The 20,576-nt window shown below is 38.7% G+C and overlaps 3 protein-coding genes across 3 annotated transcripts; all 3 read left to right on the top strand.

Moving 5' to 3' along the window:
• Nucleotides 1–16: 16 nt before the first annotated feature.
• Nucleotides 17–12,534, top strand: DNAlig4 (DNA ligase 4). Its single transcript, XM_069502428.1, has 14 exons — nucleotides 17–173; nucleotides 2,922–3,107; nucleotides 4,486–4,798; nucleotides 5,653–5,828; nucleotides 6,290–6,457; nucleotides 6,969–7,164; nucleotides 7,339–7,552; nucleotides 8,147–8,273; nucleotides 9,288–9,405; nucleotides 9,577–9,770; nucleotides 10,145–10,282; nucleotides 10,432–10,696; nucleotides 11,174–11,442; nucleotides 12,039–12,534. The coding sequence occupies exons 2-14, from the start codon at nucleotides 2,949–2,951 to the stop codon at nucleotides 12,360–12,362; spliced, it is 2,661 nt and encodes an 886-aa protein (XP_069358529.1). The 5' UTR covers nucleotides 17–173; nucleotides 2,922–2,948; the 3' UTR covers nucleotides 12,363–12,534.
• On the top strand, nucleotides 140–2,806 carry LOC138403144 (general transcription factor 3C polypeptide 3). The gene has a single exon (XM_069502435.1). It carries the CDS (start codon nucleotides 347–349, stop codon nucleotides 2,759–2,761), a length of 2,415 nt encoding a protein of 804 aa, XP_069358536.1. The 5' UTR covers nucleotides 140–346; the 3' UTR covers nucleotides 2,762–2,806.
• Nucleotides 12,535–12,710: 176 nt separating the features above from the next.
• On the top strand, nucleotides 12,711–20,509 carry dmrt11E (doublesex-Mab related 11E). Its single transcript, XM_034981853.2, has 3 exons — nucleotides 12,711–14,661; nucleotides 16,628–16,775; nucleotides 19,327–20,509. Exons 1-3 carry the CDS (start codon nucleotides 14,464–14,466, stop codon nucleotides 19,536–19,538), a joined length of 558 nt encoding a protein of 185 aa, XP_034837744.1. The 5' UTR covers nucleotides 12,711–14,463; the 3' UTR covers nucleotides 19,539–20,509.
• Nucleotides 20,510–20,576: the final 67 nt, after the last annotated feature.

Raw genomic sequence — 20,576 nt, 5'->3', positions numbered from 1 at the left:
GCCTCGGGCTGCTGGCCTGTCTTTGGTGGTCACAACGTCACAACGCACAACAAAAAAAAGGCCTTAATGGACTGATATCCAGGGCCGTATAATAATTTAAAAAAAAAAACAACAAAAGTGTACATCTAATTAGTAATTTCTAATAAAATGTGCTGTATTTTTGAAAAATCAAGGTACCTATATTGTTTATTTTTTTTCACTACAAATCGTACCTAGTGTATAAAATCCCTACTTATAAGTTATTATTACCTAGTTGATAATTTTAAATAATAACAGACCCGTTTTAAATGATTCGACGTTAAGTTTACCCAACATAAATACTTATTGTGAAAAGAAGAAAGGAATCATGGATTCAACAATAGAAAGTACATCACAACCACATCGTGATGAAGAGATGGATGTGGATGAAGAATTGACAAATAAATTTTTGAGTGGAGAAATGTCTTTCGCTGAATATTCTAGTGAATGGTATCGCCCTGAAGACGAAGAAGATTTAGAAGATATAGGACGAAATGGCGAGGAAACCATCAATTCAGTACAAGTAGTCGAGAAAAGCTTACAGAAAAGACGGAGGCGCACCCGCCTTTCTGCAGCATTAGTGGGATTAATGGGTGAGGCAAATATACGATTCGCCCGAGGGGACTTGGACATGGCAGAACGCATGTGCCATGAAATCATAAAGCAACTGCCTACAGCTGCAGAACCTTACCAAACATTAGCTCAAATTTATGAGCATGATGTAGATAAATCCTTACAGTTCTCATTACTAGCTGCACATCTGACTCGATCTGACGCAGAGGAGTGGTGGAGGCTCGCTGCTATATGTAAGCAGAGAGATGACAAGAAACAGGAAATGATTTGCTACACACAGGCCATCAAATCAGAACCACAGAACTTGGATGCCCACATGAAAAGACTCGAATTCATTACAACTTTGGAAGAAATGAAATATCCAGTAAATACTTTAAATGTTACGAGAGTAAAATGTTATCATAAGATTGTTACTTCTTTGCCATCAAGTGAAGGTGAAACAATAATGAAATATGCTAAACTAGCTGTAACCTTGTACCACAACAGTGAAGAAATAGAAAGAGCATGTGAAGTTATGTCTACAGCATATAAACAATGTTCATCAATATTTACTATTGAAGATATAAACATTTATTTAGAGTTGCTCATTTCTTTAAAACAGTATCATACATGTATAGATGTTTTTGTGTCTAGCATAGGTGTTGAAATTGAAGCAGAAATACAAACCATTAAGAATGCTAGTGGGGAAATAGAAGAACACACTAACTATTTGAGTTGCATTATACCCAGCAAAATGGCTATAGATTTAAAAAGCAAATTATTAGTGTGCTTCATTCATTTGGGTTCTTTAAGCCTTGTGGAGACGCTGTTAAATGACTTTTTGAGTAATGATGTAGATAAAGCTGGGGATCTGTATATGGATATAGAAGAAGCGTTCTCTTCAGTGGGTCACTATGAGATGGCTATTAAATTGCTTGAACCTTTAGTGAGAAATACTAACTTTGATTTGGGAGCTGTCTGGTTGAAACATGCAGAATGCCTGTACAAGCTAGGTAGGGTAGATGACGCCATTGACTCTTATTATAAAGTGTTGAGACATGTTCCACAGCATCCTAATGCTCGAAAAAAACTATTCTGCATATTAGAAAAAAAAGGATGCATAGAAGATGCATTAAATATTTTGCAACAAGATTATAAATATGTTGTTAGCGCTAACTTATTGTATGAACAATGTCAGGCCTTAAAAAAGTACAACAAACCATTGAAGTATTTGGAGGTCGGGGAAGCCTTGTTGTCAAGAAATTTGACTAAATACAGGCACAGAGAAGAGCTTAATCTCACTTGTAGAGCTAAGGGTGGAGTTGACCTTATTTTCAATTTCCGGAAGATGAGAGGGGAGAACACTTATCATGAAGATGATATACAATTTGATGATGAAAAAACTTTCAAATTTAATCCCAAGGAAGAATTCGCTCTTTTCAAGGAGTTGATTGAAATTGCCTGCCAACATAGATTGTATCCCACTATGCAAAGAATAACATTTTTAGGTCTGCTTTCAAAGGGACTATCCTCTCATCGCACCGATGTTGGATTTTACTGCCTTCAAGCTTGCCTATTGAATAATGACTTTCAGAATGCCCTTAGATTTGTCAAGGAATATGCTGTTAAGTATCCTAGTCTAAAGACGTACAACTTACTTAGCTATGTTATCAACTCTTTAGATGAAAACACACATGGGAAATTTTTATCAAGGCTCTTTCAAAAGGATTATAATATTGTAAAGCATCTTTTTCTGGGTAACAACTTCTTAATATCGGGCAGATATCTTGTAGCTTTGAAGTACTTCTTGGAATATCACAACCAGTGTAGAGAACCTTTGTCAGCCTTGTTGATAGCTGTCACGATACTGGCGATGGCAGCTCAGAGAACAGTAGATAAACACCACAATCTAATTTTACAAGGATTTGCTTATTTGCTTACATATAAACAGTTAAGAAAGTGTGAACAGGAAGTCAACTATAACATGGGCAGAGCATATCAGATGTTGAACATTAATAATTTAGCCATTGAGTATTATGAGAGAGCATTGGCTTGTGGCCCCATTGCAACTTGTAGTAAGCATGGAGTTATAGATTTAACACAAGAGATTGCTTACAATCTTTATGTAATGTATAAAGATCAGTCACCAGATATTGCTAGGAGATATATGGCAAAATATTTAGTTATATAGGAAAATATGTAAATAAACATTTAAAACTTTAAAATCGTGTTTCAATATGTAGGTACAGAGGCAGACCCAGCTTTTACCCATTTTTAAAAAATATAGCTAGGTACCCAGTATTCAATATTTTTCTGGATTTTAATTAAACTACATAATATATTCTTTCTAGGCTTACTCGGCAAATGATTTAAGCAACATGGTAACCATACCAGCAAATGAAATACTATTCGGAGATTTATGTAATATACTTGAACAAATACACAAAAAGAAGAAGCAAAGGCCAGAGCAAGATAAAATATTAGCGAAATTCGTAAATAATTTTAGTATGATAGTTGCTAATACTGTTGGCGAAAAGGTAAGATTATTATTTAAAAAAACAATTTTCTTTTGTCCAAAAAAAATCATAAACTGAACTGAATAAGTTTGTACCTCTTTAACTTTATAAGCTTAGACCTGTGCCCTGTTTATCAAACGTTACAAGTCTTGTATTACAAGCGTTTCTCTTGTAAATTTGTGCATTTTTACAAGAATGCGTTTATCAAAACTACACTTGTAAACTACAAGCTACGAGTAATATCACTTGTAATACAAGTGTTTTTTCACACTTGTATTTGTGGTTTTGTTCATCAAAAATGCCTTTGTAGTTTGTAGCTTGTAACTTGTAACGAAAAAGTTGGAGAGCCTCCGTTGACTCTTAATTTATTTTACAAGTTGTATGCAAGTATGATATTTGTATAAAAGAATAATTAAATTATCTAGTACCTAGTAGTAAATAGGTAAAATAACTATAAAATAATTCAAAGGTGTAATTTTATTAAACTTATCAATGTTGCTCTTCTTAAATTTGACCAAAACGTGTCTCATGTACATACGAGTATGCTGGCATAATCTTTTTCGGCAGATACAAGTCCAAGCGACTGACATAGCAATAGTATCTCTTTCCACTCTGCTATTTTTGGTCTTTAGATAATTTATCAGTAAATGCGCCAAATAAAATATCTTTTTTGTCACGAATTACTTAATTGAAGAATAATTGTAACTTTCGCATCAGATTTCGCCATTTTTTGCGGTGTAATTCGAATAGCGAAATTTTTTTAAAGTCTATCTATTTTTTCAAATTTTAAGTCTAACCCTAATTCATGAAAAATAATGTATAGTATAGGTACTTCCTGTTGGTGTAGGTATAAATTAAAAATACAAGTTCTACAAGTCTTGTAAAATCCTACAAGTCATGTGAATATTTGATAAACATAATTTACAAGAGTTTGTAAAAAAGTTCTTGTAACTTGTAACTTGTGAGCTTGTAGACTTGTAATGTTTGATAAACAGGGCATAGGTCATTAATTAATCGAAGGACTAGGTTTAGAGAATAAGTTCATAAGGCCACATTAAAATTAAAATAGGTACCTAGGTACTTACTACAACTTAACTTTTTCTAAACTAAATAGGCATTCGCTTGGTTGCTATCTCACCAAACAGGTGATTATGTAGCCTAAGATAGAGCGCGCCTGATTAGAAGGCGCTTTTGAATTATAAACAGCAAAAAACCAGTGAAACTAGATGTGACGTCACCAGTAAATCAATATGGCTGAAATACCAAAAATGCTGACTCAAATCCAGTTGTTATTGTAATAGGTGCCAAATGAAGGGAAATTAAATAGGTAAAATAGGTTCAAAAAGAATAGGTATCACTATTTATTTTGTTTTTCGCTCACCTACCTAAATTTTTTCAGAATTCCACATTTTTCCCTATTCTAAGATTACTGCTGCCCGATTGTGAACGGGAAAGAAGTGCATATAATTTGAAAGAAACAAAGCTCGGTGCTTTATTGGTAAAAGTATTGTCACTGAATAAACAAACACTAGATGCCCAAAAGTTGTTAAACTTTCGCTCCGTCCATTCCTCTTCACACGAAAGTGATTTCGCCAGCATAGCATTTTTCGTTTTGAATACCAGAGCCCAACAAACTACTCCACAGTTAACAGTGGGTGCTGTTAATGAAATTTTAGACAAAATTGCCAAGGATGAAGTTGGAAATAAAGGACGTAAGTATCAATTTACCTAATCAGTACCTAGCAATGGGCTGCAGTGTTAGGTATTTACCTATATACTTAGTATATAAACTTGCAAAAATTCGAATTTGTCAGGGTTCCACACCCGATGGGTGCCAACGGGACCCTATTACTAAGACTCCGCTGTCCGTCCGTCCGTCCATCTGTCAACGGGCTAGGTATCTCGTGGACCGTAATAGGTAGAGAGATGAAATTTTCACAGATTGTGTTTTTATTGCCGCTATAACAAAAAATAGTAAAAATCTCAAAATGGCCGCTACGAAAATCAAAAATAAATCAAACTTTAAAAGGAAACTGCATGCCTGAGAGTTTTCCATAATGTTTCCAAAGGTATGTGAAGACTGCCAATCCGCACTTGGCAGCGTGGTGGACTATGGTCAAACCATTTTCTTTCTGAAAGGAGACCCGTGCTCAGTAGTGGACCCCACTAGGGTCTAGTGGTTAAGACGTCCGCGTCGGAAGAGTCACTAGGTTACCACCGCTTTTTTCATCCACTTACGATAAGGCAAAATTTTATGCTTTTAGTCTAGACCCACCGATTTAAGCATTAAGTCTGTCAGTGCCAAGTTAGTGCCAATAGTTACTTATAGAACTCTAATATAACAATATTAGAGTTCTATAAGTAACTATTTAGATCTGTCGATAAGTTGGCTAGACCTATTTGGCTAGTTGTTTTTATAAAAAAAGATCATACCTACTTGCAATTAAAAAAATAACGACAGATTTAAGACCTACACTGATTGAAGATTACAAATTCCACCGTTAGTTAGGTTATGCCGGTACTTACCTACTGGACTATCTGGTATTAAAGGGAAAGTTTATTCCAGCGACTCTGGACGAGGCATTTAGCTACGCGATTACGAAGTTAACACCTCAAGAGTTTAAATGGTTTCTTCGCATGATTTTAAAGGATTTGAAGCTCGGCATGAGTTCACATCGCATACTGTCGTGCTTTCATCCCGACGCCCCGGAACTCTATCGAAACTGTAGCGATCTTCGTAAGGTAAAATCTAAGGAATACCGTCTACAAGCTTTTTAATTTATCGGTAGGTAAACGAAGCGAAGTGTCTACTTCGTTCTATCGTGTAGGTATCTATTTGACCAACATTTAGTACTTACTGTGATTTAAACGTAAACTAATTGAAAAATCCTATTACAATGTAAAGGATTATTTAAATGATAAGCAAGCTTGGGAATGAGTTGCTTAACGGATTGTGATAGTTCTAATAAGTTTCAATAATTTTGTAAAGTGGTGATAAAAAAAAGAATACCCGGCTGAGTTTGTTGTGGGCTCTTCTCAGACCTGGGTGCGTTTGGAACCCTCGTAGCTTTAGTTTTAAGTTTGCGTAATAATTATCACCACTATATCTTAGAAATCCAACATCTGACCATCAAAAAGAGTTATTAATTACCTATTTTGAATAAATCATTTGACTTTGACTTTGAAACTGTTTGTTCCTCTAGGTTTGCGAAGATCTGGAAGATGGTGATACTCGGCCGCTCGAGCTCGGCGTGCAACTGTTCTTTGCCGTGAGGCCGATGCTGTCCGAGCGAATGGATGTAACGCACATACATCTCTCTCCGAATAAAACCTACCTTGTTGAAGATAAGTTTGATGGGGAACGGTTCCAGGCAAGTTACATATTTTTTTAGTGCCATCCAGCTAACAACCAGCCAACCAACTGGAGGGTAGGTATGCGGGACTCGCCGGCCGAGAGGCGACCGGAATACCCCCTAAAACTCAGCGGCACTCCTGCGCGTCGCCTGGCGACTTAGGCCATCGCTCGGCTGCTTATGTAGGTGCCTGTCTACAAGACAAACTTTGTACAGTACCTACTACTTAGGTACCACTTTTATAAGTTACGCTGAAGTAGGTACCTATCTCCCTGCTCAGAAATCTTATTTTTGAATGCCGCGAAAATATCTCAGCCAATCATAGCGCGCGAGTCTCTGTTGTTCTTAAAATCCTAGTAACAATCAATAAGGTATGCATTTCATTGGTGTAGGTACTTTTCATCGTAAACTAATTTTGCCGATGCGACTTATAAAAGGTAGTAGGTGGTAGGTACACAACCACAAGAGTAGATATTCCTAACACAGCTATAAAATCACCATTTATAACTGTTATTATGTTTTGTAACAGATGCACATGGAAAATAACATTTTTGAATATTATTCGAGGAAGGGTTTCGCTTATTCTAAGAAGTATGGTAAAACATTTGAATCTGGCATACTGACGCCAGATTTGAAGACTTGCTTTTCATCGAATGCTCACAACTTTATACTTGATGGCGAAATGATGGGTTGGCATAAAGAAAACCAATGTTTTGGCTCTAAAGGTAGGTCTGTACCTAAGTACTTATTTTATTCTCATAAAATTTCATACGATTAGGTACATTTCTAATCTAAATATACAAAAAGAAAAGCTGACTGATTGACTGAATGAATGACTGACTTGACGTGACTGAATGATTTTCACCTTCCATGTCTCTCAAAAAGTATGCTTATTTTAGGTATGTCGTACGATATAAAGAAGATAACGGAACATTCGTCATACCGCGCGTGCTACTGCGTGTTCGACATTCTGTATTACAACGGACAGTCGCTGGTCGGGCCGCCGGACAAGGGAGGCCTACCTCTTCACGAGAGACTCAAGATACTGGACACTCTGTTCACGGACGTTCCCGGAGTCATACAGCATAGTAAACGAGAAACAGTCAAAGATGTGTAAGTATTTTTTATTTATTTACTAGCTGATGCCCGCGACTTCATCCGCGTGGAATTAGATTTTTAAAAATCCCGTGGAAACTCTTTGATTTCGGGATAAAAAGTAGCCTATGTCACTCTCCAGGTCTTTGTCTATACCTACTCATGCAAAAAATCACGTCAATCCGTTGCACTGTTGCGACGTGATTGAAGGACAAACTAACAATCAAACACACTTTCGCATTTATAATAAGGGTACTGATAACAAGTGCGTCTAGCAGGTGATGATGCAGCCTAAGATGGAGTGCGCTTGCCTGGATGATGCCTATTCACTCTTGACTTGAAGGTACCTACGTATAATAAAAGGTATACCTATATGTAAAGCGTATTGGAGCAGCCACGAAAGTTAAACCAATGATTAGGCAGGAATCAGGATGGTAGGCACGCATTGATGGCCGATGGAGGGGGCAAGGAATAAATTTTATACATACTTTTTTAGATAACATTTGATCCTCCTTTCCGTTCCCGTCAACTGTGGACCTGTCGAGTGCAGGTTGCGTGAGCGCAGATGATTATAGTCGCAGGCAAGAGTTAGCAGGCAATTTCATATTTTAGTTCGGACGTCGTGAATGCCCTCAACAAGGCTATTGACGACCAGGACGAGGGCATCGTGCTGAAAGACGTCCACTCCTACTACATCCCGGCCCAGCGCAACGCCGGCTGGTTCAAGATTAAACCTGAGGTAAACATAGGCATACCAAATAATCTGTTCCATTCTAGGTGTATGACTGGCTTTCTTTGCACACAGATGAATATGCAAATTCATTGGTGACGTCTTAAAATATAAGTAATTGCGATATGGTAGGCCTTCGAATACACGGACATACTTATAGATATTTTATAGTTGCTCGTAGTATAATTTACAGAAATATATATTAGTCAGAACTTCTGAAGTATACTTATTCAAGTTTCCAATTCTCTCTTTACCATAAAAGCACGTAGGGACTAGCCTAGTGCCCCCGTCCTGATGGGACCCCCGAAATGTCGAACCTCAGAGGCTATGTATTTATTTTTCATCCAGTAAATCAATTTCAAAGCCAGGAGCCAGTTTGAGTTGCAGGGGGCCGCTGGATTCAGGCGGCGCAAGACCGTGGCGTATGGAAGTCCCTACAAGATACCTATGTTCAGCAGTGGATGTCTATCGGTTGATGATGATGAAATCAATTAAAAAACCCATTGGTTTCTTAGTTCAACGTAGGTATCAAAAAAGCATCCAAAACAGTCAGAATTTTCCTTTAATTTGAGAAAAATTGCTGCCAACTTCAGACTTTTAAACTTTTTAATAAACGGACATACCTATAGATTCTAGTGTTTTCATTTTTTGGCTTTCTAAAAGAGCCCTAAAGTCTGTGTGCGCAAGGGCCACTGCTTAGCTTGACGGCCTTAATGTTTCACTTTTTTCACACCATATTTTCTTTCAACGAAAAGTGATGAATTGTTGAATAGTATCTAAGGTTACCTAAGTATTTTAGTATAATGATGGGGCCGATTCTCTTGTACACTATCTTTAAACTAAAATAACACGCCTAAATCTATTGCTATCCCTGTCATAATGTTGCTTGCGGAAAAGGATAGCACTAGATATAGACCTGTTAATTTAGTTTAGTTTAGAGATTGTGTACAAGAGAATCGGCCCCATTGGTAAGGTAGATATACCTACGTACATGAAGATACAGATTAGGTTCGTTCTTTCCAGTACACAGAGGGCACTATGACGGACTTGGATTTAGTGATCATCGGGGCCGAGGAAGCGGAGAACAAGAGACAGGGCCGCGCTAAGAGCTTCTATGTGGCCTGCGCTGATGTCGACTCGGGTATGAAATTAAAAAAAACAGGTGTCTTCTGACGTCCGACAGAAACGAAGCCTGTTCGCATTTTTCGGCGAAAGTATTTTGACTAAACCAGACGGGGTCCAGCCCGATCACCCTCTATTTTTCTTTTTGCGTGTGGTGATAATAAGATAATAAGAAACCACTGTTCAATAGGTGATACACCCCAGCGCTGGGTGTGCGTGGGCCACGTGTCCAGCGGGGTCAGCTACCAGGAGAAGGCGCACCTGTGTGCGCTGCTGGAGCAGCACTGGCGCGCCACGAGGAGCGCGCCGGCGCCGCCCTGCCTGCTCTTCAGCAAGAAGAAACCAGACTTCTGGATACTGCCCGAACATTCCATTGTTTTACAGGTACCTATCTAATCAAATTTCTTTTTAATGTATAAGGTATGCTGTGTACCATACCTTAATTATTACCTCTTAATTCTATTTTTAGGGTTCCGTTCCTCAAAAGGAAAAAAGGAACCCTTTTAGGGTCACTTGGTTGTCTGTTTGTCCGTCTGTCAACGGAACAATAACAAAAATTGCGGAACTGGCAGGATTAAAAGACTCGTCTCTCTTGTGTATCGCGCTCAAAACGACATTGACCACTAATACACTTTGACACTTTGCTTATTCCTTCATTATCTATGCCCGACAACAACAACATAATAAAATGTTTGTTTTTAAGGTTATGACGCTTGAGATATCTCTATTTTGTTGATAACTGGTGGTATGCATGACAGGTGCGCGCCACGGAGCTGGTGCGCAGCGCGGAGTACGGCGCCAGCTACGCGCTGCGCTTCCCGCGCGTCGAGCGCATCCGCGACGACAAGGCCGTCGCCGACGTCATGACGCTGCAGCACTTCAACCAGCTCGTCTCCGTAACTATACACCACTAATTTTTAATTAAGTATTATAAAAATTACTCAACACGTTTATGCAGTTTAAATTGAAATCCTAAACTATCCTCAGATTATTATACCTATAGGTAAATAAATTGTTTCAAACCGAAATCTTTTACATTCTTTAGACGAGAAGCCCAGTCGTTAAACTGAGCACAAAGCGCATTAATAGCGACTCTACAAACGAGCCAAAGGAAAGGAAAGTACAAAGAATATCGAAAGCGCCGCAAGTGTCGGATAAATTCCGCACCAAACTGACCGACGACGTGGAGGTGACTTCTAAAGCGCTTCTGGGGCGAAAACTGTGCATATTGTCTGATGATGATGACTGCAAGAAAGCAGACCTGGTGCGGATCATTCAGTCACACGGAGGGAAACATGTTGAGAATAGTGGTGAGTTTGTGTTTAAATTGCCCAGCCGTATCTAGAAAATCTGAAATCTCCCAATATTCGAAAAGTTGAAGACTTGACACCTAAGATGCCAACCGAATGGTACATTTCTGTAAGCAGAAAACAATATTCAATATAATCATTTTGCAGATATAAGATTATAAGATGCATGACAACTACTTTATAGAGGGCTGATGTTGTCTAGGTATTTATATACTATCACAAAATTGTAATAGTTTCTCTGTTTGTCCATTTAATTGTTCGCGCATGGCGCATCACGTAAAACGACTATAGACCTGCAGCACTGCGGCCTCAGATTAGTCCCTGCTGTTATAAATGAAACTTTTATAGTTTGAAAACATACAATCAAACTACTGTTCCAAGTTTCAATATCGATTAAATCGGTTCACTAAATACTTACCCAGCTACAATAGCTAAAGCTAGTTTTAGATAAAAATACAGGGTACAAGATTTTTTCAGGACCCGATACATGGTGCTGTGTGGCCGGTACTATCACAGTCAAAATCCGCAACCTGATAGCGATGCGAAGTGAAGACATCATCACTACAACTTGGCTTCGCTCTCTACCCGCTTCAGAGACTTTGTGTTCTCTGTCTCCCTTAGATATGCTGTCTATAAAGCACGAGACTAGACTGAACTTATGTATGGAATATGACACATTTGGAGACAGCTACAAGGAGGAAATAGACGAAAACACGCTAAATAAATGTTTCAAAAAAATGGATGCGGTAAGTGATTTTATAACGCCAGACGATATGATAACTAGCTGACCCGGCCGGCCCCCGATTGAATTTTTTGAAATTTGGAGAATGGGTGAAATTTCTAAAAATCCGGAAACACGTACCTAGGTACTTATTTACTTCTTCATTTATGCCCGAAAGTCCAAATACCAATTTTCTGATATAACTTGAAAAATTACGAATTTTCATTTCAACTTTTATCCCATTATACCTATAACTGAAATTTTCGAAAAAGTTTAGAAATTTTGACACAAAAGGATTAGCCACAATTTGGGTGTAAAATCCGACTCTGTTTCTCACCGTCAGATAAACTCGAACTCAAACGAAAAGTGTCATGTGATCATGTCACAAGATCACAATGTTAAAATAATTAATAAATATTTCCGATTATGCGATACCCGATTGATACCTAGTATCTTACCTACTCTTCCTTAGTATGCTACCATCCTAATAAGTTTTGCACGTGTTACGTGTATACCATAAAATTTAGCTACTTAATGATAACGATCGCAATCCCTCGTTGACTAATCGTTATTGCTGCAATAATTACGGATTGAAAAAACCGCAATTTAATTTTGTTCCAGGAACTACCGATATATTTGACGACAAGAGAAATGTTAAAACTAGACAGGCAGTTGTTCGGCGAAAATAACCCGTTCTCTTTCTTACGAGGTTGTTCCATACATGTGGTGGATAATGTCTTGTACGCAACTTTAGCACGAGTGTATGGCGCCAAAGGTGCGGATACACCCCAAGCGGCCACGCATGTGGTCGTCCCAAATAAAACCAAGACAGAAGATTTAGAAGCTTTAAATATAAATTCTAAAGCTAAAATTGTGACTGAAGACTGGTTGAAACAGTGCTTCAAAGATAAAGCAAGGATTTCAGAAACAGAGTATTTACTGTGATATTTAAGATATCTGTAATTTATTAAAGATAATGCTTATTCAGTTTATTACTCACAGACGTGACGTCACAGCGAAATATAAATATTTAGGTAATCAAGTTGGTAGGTATTTAAGTAATTTGATGTATGAAATGAGAACTTAATTAAGTACATATTTTATCAATAAATTGTAAAAATAACTAATTGACTTTGTTACTGCCAAACCAAAAAATTTAGTATTATGAAGTTAAAAGAGAATAAAAAAACTGGCGTTAAAAAAAGGGCGGATCAGACTCGCGCATTTACTTATTTTAATATTTTTTTGTAACGTAACCACAAATTCACGGTTATCGAATTTTTCCCTTGCGTGTGCTATATGACCTACCTATCTACCATTCATGATTGTAGGTCAACGGGAAGTACCTTCTAGGTTTCTTGACAGACACAGACAACGCAGTGATCCTATAATGGTTTCTTTTTCCTTTTGAGGTACGGAACCCTAAAAATAACACAGTGTTGCTCAAAGACGTACTGTTTTATTAAAATGTTAATCACGGTTAAAGTAAGTGGCACGTATATTTTAACCACATCGAGCTTAGTAATTGAGAACGGTTAAATGAAAACGAATAAGGTTGTGAGATCAAACGCGCTCGGCCGCGAAATGAACGAGAATCATGCGCATCAAGCCCAGAACAATGCACGCAGCTGTGGATGAAATTTATTTCAAGCAATATGCACTGCATTCAGTAGATGCGCCATGAACAAACAATTATGCACACAAATGGGATATTGTTCCTTGTGTTCGTCTAACTTTATTTTCTATCAAAGAAACTAATAATTATGTTATCTAAATAATATAAAAGGAAATGCTGACTTACTGACTGATTCGCACACAACCGGTTATCTTTTGTAACGTGAGGCGTGACGATGCGTCAATTTCGGGTTTTACCGTATAAAATAATAAAACAAGGCTTTCAATTTCATAGTTGATTTTCGTAATCTTAGTTACAGGGTAAATTGAAAATGAAATCAAACGCTGGACAGAGGTCAGTGTAACCGGAGATGTAATTGGCAATCGTCACTCGCCACTGGTGATTGGCTATCGCTTACATCGATCCTTGGGATGATACAAAATTATTACTTAGTAAGACGAATCTAACGTCTAGGTATATGGTTCTAGGTATAATAAAAAATAATAAATAATATAATAGAATAATAAAAAATCGGCCAAGTGCAAGTCAGGCTCGCGCACCGAGGGTTTCGCACTACAGTCGTATTTTTTTGACGTTTTGCACGATAAATCAAAAACTATTATGCATAAAAATAAATAAAAATCTGTTTTAAAATTGTACAGGTACAATCCTTTCATATGATACCCCACTTGGTATATTATTAATGTTACTTTGAAAGTTGAAAATACTAATTATTTGTTCATGAACACATTTTAATATTTTTTGTGATGTAACCACAAATTCATGATTTTCGGATTTTTCCCCTTATGTGTGCTATAAGACCTACCTACCAAATTTCATAATTCTAGGTCAACGGAAAGTAGGTACCTACCCTATAGGTTTCTTGACAGACAACAAAGTGATCCTATCAGCCTATAAAGGTTCCTTTTTTCTTTTTGACATACGGAACCCTAAAAATAGACGTAGATATATACCTATTGAAAAGATTGAAACCTACCTTCCATTTAATTGATAAGTAACACAATCGTAATTCTTAAAAGTATCAGTTTTCATAATAAAAACACGTGAGAATTCAGCCGACGCGTAGCGACAAAGCCGCCCGCCCCTTAGGAAACTGACCAATAGAGTAGCTTGTTGGGCGGAGCGCTTTACGGTACTTTAGTTCGAGAGGAAATACACTGAATCTAATCTCTGAAAAGATATTTCAGCGGAAGCACATCACTCGCGGCGCAGTCAATAAAACTTTATTCGAAATAAAAAAGAACTTAAGAACTTTCTCCTCTTAAATTGTATTGAAATATATTACTTAAAACCTTAAAAGTTTTGTGTGAAATGCATCCGCAGCTTTTATATTTTCTGGACACTCACGTTTTTGTTGATGAGTAATTTGCAGTGCAGTGAAACAATTACTGTCCGATAAGACTGGAAGACATGCAAAGTGAAGGCATCAGCAGTGAGGGTGAAAATGGGGGCAGCCGGAAAGCTCTCCGAACACCCAAGTGCGCCCGATGCCGCAACCACGGCGTGATCTCCTGCTTAAAGGGGCACAAGAGGCTGTGTCGGTGGCGCGATTGTCGATGTCCTGGATGTCTGCTGGTGCTTGAGAGACAACGCGTTATGGCCGCTCAGGTACGTCTGGTCAGGTACCTATACCCACACCTAGGTACCTTCTTACTTATCTAATGCAACCGAATTTCATAAAACACAAGATACTCAGTTATCCTCGTTAAGTTATTGGGTTTTGTGACGGTGGAAGACTCCGATCAGTAATTCGTCACCACTCTACCTACCAGGTATGTCCCTAGGTACTAGGTAAATAATTACTTCCATACCTATGAGTAGATCTATAAACCGTTAGTACATATCTAAGTTACTGCTAATTGCCATGAAATCTTTAATTTAATGAACTTCTTTTTCTTTTAATGATTATTCCTTGACAATTAGTTAAGTAGTTTTGGGTAATTAATTTTATAATATTAGACGTTTACCTATTGGTAGAGTTACCTCACAAATAATAATGGTAAGTAAGTATGCCTAAATGTACTTAGGTACCACCTATTATAATAATTAGGCTTAAGTATTATTAGTAAGTAATTACAATTAATTAATTTACCATCCCCTAAAACAAGATAAATAGAGCTATACAACGATAGCGACTTCAAATCTTTAGAGGCTTTTCGCGAGTAACGATCAAAATGAGTAAAAGTGACCAGTGCTTATTTGCTGATCTCAATTCTGCCTATGAAGAAGAAATTGTGAAAATATGTGAGTCAGTAGAAAGGGACTATTTGTGTGATGTAGTTTACGAAAAGGCACTTGAAAGTCGTCTTTTTGATGAAGTTAAAAACAATTCAAAATTGAATTCTAGTCATTTTCCAAATGATTCCTATGACGAAGAACTCTACAATATTTGTGGCAATTTTGAAAAGAACGAGATTCTGAATCGGGTGGAACATCCAAACAGGGGTACTTTATGTGAAACTGGTGGGTCAAATAACATCGGAAGTAGAAGAAAGAAAACAGTAAAAACTCAAAACCGCGGGAAAGACAAAACTTCTCGAAAGACTATCGAAAAAGAGTCACCACACCAAAATCGGTGTCGCTGCAAAGGTCAATGTTGCTTACTTACCTACCTATATCTACTTCTTAGCACACCAGACAAAAACTCAAGGAGTTTGGTGTCACCACCTACCAGTAGGTAGGTATAATATGTTAATATTGTGTTTTTTGTGATTTGGAAAGTCATAGGTAGAATTGGTCAGGTAGGTAGGTAGTAGGTAGTTAGGTAGGTACCTACTTTTAGAGCGACATGCGGAACCAAATCACATGTCTCAGATCAGATCGATAGAAGATTTCGAGATGGCCTCATAAAAAAACATTATTTTGCTTAGTTGAGGATCAGTGTTTCACGTAATAAAACCTGCTCATGCCTTCTTCTTCTCTCTTCTCAGTGTCGTATTCTTCATTGACGAGGCTCGTTACCTCTTTGTATTACTCACATAATGGTTATTACTTATTTGGGATGATAATGCGGTAGACTCTTAGGTTATTACTTACAGTTATTATTGATGTGATATAAGCTGTGATAGCCTAGTGGTTAGGACGTCCGCCTTTTAATCGGAGGTCGGGGGTTCGATCCCGGGCACGTACCTCTAACTTTTCGGTGTTAGGTGGTTTTAAGTAATTAAATGTCACTTGCTTTAACGGTGAAGGAAAACATCGTGAGGAAACCTGCTTGCCTGAAGAATTCTCCATAATGTTCTCAAAGGTGTGTGAAGTCTACCAATCCGCACATGGCCAGCGTGGTAGACTATGGCCAAAACCCTTCTCACTCTGAGAAGAGACCCGTGCTCTGTAGTGAGCCGGCGATAGGTTGATCATGATGATGATGATGATTATTGATGTTAGTGATAATCATTCTCTCCGGGAATGGAGAAACCAAAACGGCAATTCTGGACCTCCAAACTTCCAAAGTTCGACATCCACCCAGTTACCGACTTGGGTCAACGTTGCTTAACAACCGCAATCGATGGATGTGTTGTGACAACTAGGTCACACGCCCTTCTTATGTGCTATATGTGAAGTTTGCTTACAGGTTGCCCTGCGTCGGCAGCAAAGCGCGGGCGGGCGGGCGCGCGACGGCGAGGCGGCCGCGCTTGCTGCGCGCAAGCGTGCCTACCGCGCGCGCCTCCGCAGCGTGCAGAGCTCGCGCCACCATGCGCTCCCTTCTACTACCTCGTATGGTAAGATACCACTTTACCACAATACAAAGAAAGACAGCGGACCGACGCGTTTGATCTCGTCTGGTGAATAGAATAGAATAGAATGTTTTTTATTCATGTAAACTTTTTAAAAGTGCTTATGAATAGTCAGGTAGTTTTAATTTACCACTGGTTCGGAATGCCGTTCCTACCGAGAAGAACCAGCAAGAAACTCGGCGGTTGCTCTTTTTAATTTATGACGTGCTAAATGACGATCCTTCAACATAGGGCCCTAAGTACGTAGGCCAGTTCGGATCGCTCCATCGCCCCGTACTTACCGCACGATTGCTCTGGCTAGACGGCTTTATCGAACTCGTACCTCTGTATGAAACGAAATACCATATTCTTACTCTATGACTACACGATAGTAGACTATAGGCACCTACTTCTATATAATTAGTAAAAATATTAACCACCGGTTGTAATTTTACATACCTACTTCTTCTTCTTTGTCGTATCACTCTTGGCAGAGCGGTGCCCTCAAAGACGTTGCTTCGTGATGACCACGACCGCTCTGCCAAGAGTGATACGACCTACTTAAGTATAGGCATTACTTTCTACGACTAGCCGGGCCCTTCGATGTTGTTACTCGTTATGACCGAGTTTCCTATCTATCTATTACCTGATGATTAAATTCTTATACTTAACTTAATATCTAGATTCAATCTACAATCACTTTTTCCCGTAGAAATCCGTGGTGGTTAGTGCTAAAGTGCTACCTAGTATAAAGTTGTAACCTACCTTGAAAATTAAACTTCACATTTTTGGTTTATCGATAAGATGCAAAGTTAAAACTTAAAACAAGTATTTAGTTACCTTTGTGTTGAAAAAAAAAAAACAAATTTGTAACAGTGAAATCTGTGTACCTACATATTGCCTAAATAAACAAAATGGAAGGATGGCAAAAACCTCGCTACCAGCAAATACCTATTATTTAACAACATTTAGGTAAGAAGAATAGATTAACTGCAATAAATATTAGATAGGTGTGTAGATATTGTTGAAAAGTAGAGTTGGTAGGTCTGCACTGCACGTAAGGTAAAGGTAAAATTTTAATAATCGTTAATGTGATAGTCGGACTCGCACACGAAGTGTTCTATACCATCATATAAGAAATAAGTAACACTTTTTAATTTTGTTTAATTTTCATGGCGACCATTTTAGCATTTTTATTATTTGTTGTTATGACGACAAAACACATTCTATGAAAATTTCAACTCTACCTATTCACGAACCCCTTCCTATTCGGTTCACGAGATGCAGCCCGTTGATGGACTGACGGACAGTGGAGGCTCAGTATAATAGGGTATACCATTGGCAACCTTCGGGTGTGGAACCCTAAAAACTGTTTTAATTTAGTGCCTAAATATGTAGGTAGAGTAGACACCTATATCCTACCTATCAGAGTGTAGTTTAACCTTTTGGATTTCAGGCGTGATATAATTATCGGCTCTTATTTTGCATCTTGAAATAGTAATAAGAAGGTAGGCTTAATAAGCATGTAAACAAAGGTTTTCCTCAAGATGATATTCTAATGACGGATTAGTCGCGCTGCACTCAGCGTTTTGTTGTTGTTGTAAACGAGTAGACGCTGTCGTATGTTCCGTTTCTCTCTCAGAAATGCCTCGTGCGAATTAGCTGAACAAATATTTATTTTGGAACATTTGATATTGAAAAGATGCATTCGTTAGCCCTTAGACATTTAACTCGTTGAAATCTCAAAACAAAGACAATTTCGAAACGTTTTAAAAATAATGTTAGCCACTTTGCGTTTAATGTGCGACTTTAGCTTCAGTCGAAGGAATTGAATTTTATTGCGGCACCGAATTCCATCTACTGTAGGTTAGGTAGGTATATGTGTGATGTTAAAGTGGTAAGATTCTTTAATGTAAAGTGATACTCTTCAAATTGTCTTCAAACAATTAAAAATAGAGCACCACAGTAATAAAGCTCGAACGACGCTTCTAAATGTCCCCGCCTCATTATAGAACAAAAGCTGTCATTTATGACTCGGCAACATTTCACTGTCTATTAAAAAAAGCTGAATATCTTTTGACTATTTTTATGGGCTCTAAAAAATTGGAAGATTGTTTTACAAAAAAACGCCCAGGCGGCTCTTTGTCGGGGTGTCGCGTTACGCGGACTGTTGGCTGTAAACATGTCTTTCCGCCCGGTGAGTGATAGCTCAGCGGGTGCCAAAAGAGATCTTTTCAGCGGGTGTTATTAGACGGTTATATGTTTCAATACACTTGTTTCAATATTTTGTTGATGTTATTAGCGGCTTCTCGACTGAAAGAACTATTAAGTACCTACACATAAGTTTCAAACATAGCTGGAGCAGTCAGAAAAGCTAACCCACAGTTCAGTTAGCTCGCTTAGCTTAGGTCCGTAGTTCGCGGTGTGAAGTTGTGAATAGGTATGCAAACTGTGGAACCATCAACCAACTCCCTTCCCGCTAGATTAACAGGTGACCCACCTGCTCCGTATATTTTTTTTTAAGTTTGGGAAAATGCCGACACTATGTTTTTTTCAGGTAACGTCCGAGACAGCGACCCCGCATGGAGCGAGCGGATGAGGCGACGCAAGGTGTTCGCAGACGCCGCGCTGAGCACGCCCGCACTGCCCGCGCCCGCGCCGGCCGCGCTCTGCCGCCATCTGCTCGCCGCGCTGCTCGCCTATGCACCCGCGCCCGCGCCGCGCCCCAAGATATCATTCTCTATAGAATCAATTATTGGCGTACAATAATAAACGCAGATTTTACTGTACAGACTACAGATATCCATTTTAACACCAGAGTCAACATTGAATTTACATAACTTATAGTCCGCGACAGGTCAAGATGGCAATCGGGGTGAGGCGGGGGGACGCCCCGCACACACGCACCGGATTAACGCGGGGGCTGTGCGCCTGTGTGGGTGTGCTTGGCGTTCCCGCCCTGATTGCCGCCTGCCGTGCACGTACTATACAGCGCTTGCCATCCCTTACGGCAGCTCTGCATAAAGCCGCGATCACAAAACGCAAAAATTCAGGTATCTGCGGGACGTAGTAGCTCTCTATCTATGCGCAAATTGAACTCGTATATTGGTCTGTTGAAATTGCCGCTTGGATCAGAACGGACATAAAGGATAGCGGTTATACCATTGAATTATTATAATGTGCTCAAAGAGACTAATTTTATTTACAGAAACGTTAATAGGCGCAACGTACACTTACAGAGTGGAATGGAGCCGAGACGCAGCGACTTTTTTGTTAACAACTCAGCTTTGAACTACGACACAGTTGATATTGGTAGATATATAGGAACGTAATCAAAAACATCAAACACAAACACAGAACAATGAAAGAGCGCTTTTAGTTTCGGATTGAGTATGCTGCGTAGGCCCTACTGGCCGCTACGGCGTCACCGGTAGCAGACCGCTAGAAGGCTGAGATCTATAGAGCGCACTTTGACTTTGCTCAGACTTAAGATTGAGTTAAAACGAGACAGATTTATGTGAGAGATATAGCTGTCTCGTTTTAACTGTGTCTTAAGGTTAAGTCTTAGCAAAATCAGAGTGCGCTCTGTAGATCTCACCTTGCCGCTCGCTTCTATATTATGCTCCAGTCCAATGAATAAAGCAGAGTTTGAGTTTTTATCAAAAACCATGAGCTCTACTCTGTAGGTGTGGATTGCGCCGAATTCAAATAATTCTACACTTGTTTATAAGACTCTATAAAGCATAGGTATAAATGGAATTATTTAAGTATTTGATTAACTTCATTGTTAACTATTTTGTTTAATAT

This window comes from Maniola hyperantus, chromosome 2 (genome assembly GCF_902806685.2).
Source record: "Maniola hyperantus chromosome 2, iAphHyp1.2, whole genome shotgun sequence".
In the NCBI taxonomy this organism is placed as follows: Eukaryota; Metazoa; Arthropoda; class Insecta; order Lepidoptera; family Nymphalidae; genus Maniola; species Maniola hyperantus.
Note: the sequence above shows the minus strand (reverse complement) of the source record. Positions and strands in the feature narration are given on the sequence as shown.

What these genes read in the sequence shown, in the direction of transcription:
- LOC138403144 (XM_069502435.1), top strand. Translation starts at nt 347, where the DNA reads ATGGATTCAACAATAGAAAGTACATCACAACCACATCGTGATGAAGAG.
- DNAlig4 (XM_069502428.1), top strand. Translation starts at nt 2,949, where the DNA reads ATGGTAACCATACCAGCAAATGAAATACTATTCGGAGATTTATGTAAT. An exon ending in TTGATGGGGAACGGTTCCAG is followed by an intron (nt 6,458 to 6,968) that starts GCAAGTTACATA and finishes GTTTTGTAACAG; the next exon opens with ATGCACATGGAAAATAACAT. An exon ending in GGTTCAAGATTAAACCTGAG is followed by an intron (nt 8,274 to 9,287) that starts GTAAACATAGGC and finishes CGTTCTTTCCAG; the next exon opens with TACACAGAGGGCACTATGAC.
- dmrt11E (XM_034981853.2), top strand. Translation starts at nt 14,464, where the DNA reads ATGCAAAGTGAAGGCATCAGCAGTGAGGGTGAAAATGGGGGCAGCCGG. An exon ending in AACGCGTTATGGCCGCTCAG is followed by an intron (nt 14,662 to 16,627) that starts GTACGTCTGGTC and finishes GTTTGCTTACAG; the next exon opens with GTTGCCCTGCGTCGGCAGCA. An exon ending in CCCTTCTACTACCTCGTATG is followed by an intron (nt 16,776 to 19,326) that starts GTAAGATACCAC and finishes TGTTTTTTTCAG; the next exon opens with GTAACGTCCGAGACAGCGAC.